This window comes from Myotis davidii, unplaced genomic scaffold (assembly GCF_000327345.1).
Source record: "Myotis davidii unplaced genomic scaffold, ASM32734v1 scaffold44, whole genome shotgun sequence".
Lineage (NCBI taxonomy): Eukaryota > Metazoa > Chordata > Mammalia > Chiroptera > Vespertilionidae > Myotis > Myotis davidii.
In genome coordinates, this window is record NW_006299705.1 from 2189042 (window position 1) to 2195377 (window position 6336).

The 6336-nt window shown below is 32.5% G+C and overlaps 1 protein-coding gene across 1 annotated transcript in view; it reads right to left on the reverse strand.

Moving 5' to 3' along the window:
* The window catches only part of GFM2 (G elongation factor, mitochondrial 2), a 48481-nt gene that overhangs the window by 28847 nt on the left and 13298 nt on the right, over window positions 1-6336 (reverse strand). Inside the window, exons 8-11 of the mRNA XM_015571568.1 lie at window positions 5101-5161; window positions 4664-4843; window positions 1687-1767; window positions 62-210 (exon numbers count right to left, since the gene is read on the reverse strand). Of these exons, the coding sequence (XP_015427054.1) occupies window positions 62-210; window positions 1687-1767; window positions 4664-4843; window positions 5101-5161 (471 nt within the window). The remainder of the gene's footprint in view (window positions 1-61; window positions 211-1686; window positions 1768-4663; window positions 4844-5100; window positions 5162-6336) is intronic.

Below are 6336 nucleotides of genomic sequence, written 5' to 3' on the forward strand. Positions count from 1 at the left end.
CTGTTATTAAAAAATGGTGATTTGAGGCTATACATTTTAACCTATACACCTGCATACTTACAGAAATTCATAGTTGCGCTCTTCAGGTGAAGGCAAGTACATAGTAATAGCATCTAACAAGGGCTGGACCCCTTTGTTTTTCAGGGCACTTCCACAAAGCACAGGTACTGCTGTCTGAGCAAGTGTTACTCTGTGTATTGCAGTCTGTAGCTAGAAAGCAAAGGTATAAAAAGTATTTTATGTGACCATAAGATGGTCACATATATGCAGTATACTTGTCTCAACCAAAATATCTCGGAATTAGAGATGTTTTTCCTAACCAACCACATAGAACATACTTCCATCATTCTTTAGGCCTTATCCTTTGTTTTTCTTTATAACATTAATGACTACCTGGTATATTAGATACATATTTATTAGTGTATTGTCCATCTCCCCTTCTATTAAGTGTAAAATTTATAAGAATTATAGTAAGGTTCAATGAAAAAACTGCTAAATCCCAGAAACTAGAAAAGTGCTTAAAACAAAGTAGGTATTTAAAAATATTTATTGAATAGATGAGTTCATATATTTGTGATTTTACCCTGATAATCTAATAAGCTGGCAAGAAATTAAAAATATAAACATGAGTAACAATTTTTTTCAAATGAAATAGATCCATATTAAATAAAATCCAAAAAGAAAATGAGAAGTCAAAGTAGAAAGAAATTTTTGAAAGATCTCAAAAACCAAGAAAAGCTTGGGTGTACCTGCAAGCTACTGATTCGAGAAATAGTGGGTCAATTCTACTCTAGACTGTAAACTCCTTGAAAACAGAACTCATGTTATGTGACTGTAGGACATAATAACACACTTATGCACACAAATACTAACCAATAAAATACTGTCAAAATTATGGCATTTCATTCAAAAGGAAAAATTTTTTTCTACCTCAAGTAATTTCAAATGGCTCAAAATTAATCTATAGATCTTGTGTTTTTCTTTAATTCTTTTTGGGGAAAATAACTAAGTGAATTTGCTGGGCTCATCTTGGATCCCACTATACATATTACCACTTAAAAACACTTTTAGTAACTCTTATGTTTCATCAAGGAAAATAAAGAGTAAGTTTGCCAAATTAATAGGGGAAGAGTCCTGGCAGGAAAAACAAACAAACAGAAAAACAGGAATGCTTTAAAGAAATCTGTAATAATTATTATCTATACTTTACTTGCCCAGTCTCTGGTTTAATGTTTTTCCAAACAAAACAAAGACCTTTAATGAGTTTCCACTAAAAATTAAAGGAGATTCAGAAAAAATATTCCAATTAAAATGATTATTGTAGATTGAAAAACCAGGAAATTTTAAATTAAAAATGTCAACCTCTGATTTCCCTAAAAATACTTAGAGAAATGGTTACAATGAAGAGAAAAGGTTGAGAATGAACAATTAACTTCTCCTAATTCAATACAAGTAAAAAAGATTGCACTTCTAATTTTGTAAAATAGAACCAAAAATAGTTAATCACGCCATTATTAGGTAGCTGTATTAGTAGTGGCTTTATCTCAATGTTCTTCTAATGTTTGTTTAAGTGAGCATAGTTTCCAATGCTATGCAAAGCTAGAAAAACAAAACAACACAAACACAGAAAGCAAAGTACATCCAATTAATAAAACTTGGTCAAAGTAAATGAAAAATAAAATTTACCTTTTCAGCTGGGAGCAAATCAAAATTTTCACTAAATTCTCCTAAAACCAACTCAGCAAATTCATCATCCAAATCTGCAACCTATAAAGAAAGGCTTTAGTTCTATGACTTGTATTTGTTGTCCGACTATTAACTTAAGCCAAATACTCTAAATATACATTATCCAAATATTTCAAGACAGCTCCATGATCTAACTTATCCAGGCCAAGGATGTCTTCCTATCTTCTAAAAGACAGTTTTTCTTTCAAAGGAAAGGAGACTGAAAATTGAAGACATGCTATTATGAGTTTTCTAAATTCATGGGAAGCCTGAGCCAGATTAAGCATAACATTAAACTGCTATCTACTCAGTGTTCAAAAGAAAATGCACAATTAAGAGTCAATGATAACGTATACAATGGATTGCTGTGTTTAGCTAAATTTGGGGGTGTTAGTTCACAACAAAGTTTTATTTGGTACTCCTCTAATATTCTGAATGTTCATAAGATCTTCTGAGAAAGTCACACTAAAAGAACTAATCTTATTGTAACTAATCCTGAAGAAATATATTTAAGTTGGGATAGTAGACATAATTTCAATAATAAAAATGCATTTATCTAATTCATGTCCTTTTCATAATCATTTGCATTATAAAATAGAATTTAGCTGACAATAAAATTAATAAAAGTTTCAAAAGATTATAATAATATAAAGGAATAAAACTTGTAAATTTGAGGAGAAAGCAGCCTTTTAATAGCCAACTACTGTAAAAGTGTAGCAAACTACTAGAGCTATTGCATATAAATGGAATCATACAGTATTTGTCCTTCTGTGATTGGCTTATTTCAAATAGCAAGTTTAATGTCCTCAAGGTTCATTAATAATGTATCATGTCAGAATTTCCTTCCATTATAACACTGACTACTATCCTGTTGTGTGTATATATACCACATTTTATTTATCCATCCATCTGTTAATAAATACCTTCCACCTTTTGGCCATTATAAATAATGCTGCTATGAACAAGGTTGTACAAATATCTCTTTGAAACCTTGCTTTTAATTCTTTCGGATATAAACCCAGAAGTGGAATTGCCAGATCATATGTTAATTCTATTTTCAATTTTCTGAGGAACCACTATACTGTTTTGCACAACGGCTGCGCCATTTTCATTCCCACCAGCAATGCCTGGGGTTACAACTTCTCCACATCCTTACAACAGTTATTTTGTTTTTTGATAGAAGCCATCCTGACAGGTGTGATGTGGTGGTACTCTCTAATTCTACACACGTATGTATTCCTTACAATTAGCTTTTCATTACCTACTGATAGAAAATTTGAGCCTTTAATGTCCTATATGTAAGTTTATGTTGGTATCTCAATTAGATTATAAAATCCTCCTTGGGTTTATTCTGATAGTCCTTTTATATAAAACAAAATAAAACCTCAAAGGAGAACCAATTATGTACCCAATTATTGATTAATAAATGTCAATTCCCCTTTTATCCTTTTTATGTGCCCCCCCCCCACACCCCAAATTAGAGAAGCAGTATGAGCTCTAGCTCTAAACAGACAGATTTGGGTTCAGATCCCAGCTCTGCTATTTATTAGCTATATGACAACTTATTTTACCATTGTAAGCCTCTGTTTACTCATCTGTAAAATGGGGATAATATACGCTGTTCTGAGGTTTAAATAATATATGTAAAGCACTTAAGTTAGATCATAAGTCTTCAATAAGTATTATCCAATAATAAAATTAACAATGACCATTATCATGTTCATATTAACGTTGAAAATTACTATATAATGGAAAAGAATTACTTCAAAAATAACTTCATACAAAAGATGAATGAAAATAATTAATTATAATTTTGACGAGTTTAATTTAGAAGTAAGAAAATCAAGGTATTCAGACTCAAATGTTCTTGTTTACCATAAAATTCAGGGAGTTTATTTAAGATATGTTTTACTTATTGTATTTTAAAGTAACAATACCAAATAATTATTACAAATAATAACATTACTATTTTCTATTAAAATTTTGAGGGTGACATGACATCTAAAATTATATATCAACTATAAAATTGATGGTTTTAAAATTTTCTAAATAATTTGACATCTGGTCAAGTAAAAGACGGACATACCCTTTGACCTGGCAATTCCACTCCTAGGTTTCACTCAAAACAAATTCTTACATATGTGCACAAGGGCATACATACAAAAATGTTCACAGCAACACTGTTCGTAACAGCAAAAAAAAGGTAACAACCTCAAAGCTTATCCACAGGAAAACAGATAATAAATTATGGTATAATCATATATTGGCACACTATATAAGACTGAAAATGAGTAAAGTATAATCACATGTAACAACATGGAAGTATCTCCAACACAATGTTGAACAATGTAATAAAATACAGAAAGTATCATTCCATTTATATAAAGTTCAAAACCATGAAAAACTATGTTCTTCTGTTTTATATTTTTATTGACTTCAGAGAGGAAGTGAGAGGGATAGAGATAAAAGCATCAATGATGAAGGAAAATCATTGATTGGCTGCCTCCTGCACACCCCCTACTTGGGGATGGAGCCCACACCCAGGCATGTGCCCTGACTGGGAATCAAACTGTGACCTCCTGATCATAGTTCAACACTCAACCACTGAGCTACACCAGCTGGGTGAAAAACTATGTTCTTTAAGGATATATACATTTGTGGTAAACTATTTTAAAAAAGCAAATGAAAGATAAACTCTACAATCAATACAGTGGTTGGGAAAATAGATAATTAGTGGAAGGGGGAGAGATGAACAGGAAGTGGCACATGGAGATTCAAGAGTATAGCTAATATTCTAATTCTTAAGCCGGGTGGTGTTCACTTCATTATTCTTGTATCTTATATTTTGCAAATGTAATTTTATGTTAAATTTCACAATAAATTATTTTTTAGAGTTTATAAATATTTATGCTACTTTAAATTCAAAGTATTATTTTACTTGTTCAATTAAGGCATTCCTTGCTTCAGTAGCCTCCTTCAGCAATTTAGGATCACTCTTTTCCAAGAGGGGTTTTCTCTCAAAGTCTTTTCCATCATCTGAATTGGGATTCCAGAGAAGTTTTTCTTTATTTACTACATCCACCACTCCTTTGAAAGTTTTGGCTTCACCAATTGGTAACTATAATCAGAGTAAAATTAACATTATTAAATGATCACTCAATTAGAATGGCATTGGTGATAAATCTTATCTTTCCCCACTTTCCCCCAAATGTCCATTATTATTACCACAATCTTACCTATTTTTTAAATTTATATTCCAACTTCTTCCAAAAATGATTTGAAGTAGCTTCAGAAATATGTATGTCAAAATGAAATAAACTGATGAGGAAACTGAGGAGTTGTTACTATTGATTAACCAAATATTAACCAACCAACCTGTAAAAGCAAAGGTTTTGCCTTCAACTTCTCTCTGATGCTTTCAACTGCATAATTAAAACTGTAGAAAACAAGATAATTATACAGTAGTTAAAAATGTTAAAGTTTTAAAAACAAGTTTAAGAATGTTCTCTAAAAGTATAACACTTTCCATGGCTTCTAATGTTCATCACTTCAGTTTCCATAAGACATTTTGAAAAAAATTTTAATGTCAATTCCAGATAAATAGTAATTGAATATCTACCAGAATCCTGCCACATGGGTATTTAAGGTATTATTTTTGTTAACTTCACCTTAACTAAAATTTGAGGTTAAGGTTACCTGAATTGATCAAGTTGAAGATAATAAATTACAGTTAGGATTCAAATGCAAGATTTGTTATTACAAGTCAAGGATTCTTCTAATAACTGCATCTGCTATTACACATGGCTACCAGCTTTCTTCCAAAAGCCAGCCTTTCTATACTTTTATCTCAGGTATTCTTAATGTTAGCTGCTGTGCTGTTCATGTCTGTGCTAACAGTGGGGCTGGCTACCTATGGCACATGTCATCTCTGGCACATGCGCTGACTTACTCTGGTCCCAGTGTCTTTGACAACCAGCCTAGTATCCACTCACTTTCCTCCCTGTCATCACAGGCGCTGTCAGTCAGTAAAGGCATCTCCCTCAAGGCCCTCCAAACAGAAAAGCCTCACACATTTTGAAGGTTGTACTTTTACTAATCGAGACAAAAGTCCTTTAAACCAGCAGCCTTTAGAAATCCTTCATGAGTTACATAAACAGAGCATCCGGTGTGGTTTTAGGAAGAAATAGTTTGTCTTGCTCCTGCAACTCTCACACCACAGACCAGCATCTCGCCCTGTCAGATTTCCCTGCAATCCCTTATGTTCTTGATTGTCTCCCTTTTATAATTTCTCCAAATCCTTCATATATTCTTGATTCTCTGAATTCTGAATTCTGTTCTCAGAATAATGTATCATTTTGGATTACCACTCTGTAAGTCTCCGAGCATGATCACATTTCAGCATTCACTCTTTACACTATATGCAGGTCTTAAACATCTAATTCTCCTCTCCCAGTTCCCTTCAGTGAAGAGCATTTTACCCAGTAGGAGCCAAAGAAAATCAGGGGACAAGGAAGAACGCTGTTCTCTGAGGCAACTACAAGAAACAATTTGCCAACTTCTACCTTTAGCAAAGACAGGGAGCACCATAACCTTCAGCAGTACATACAGGGA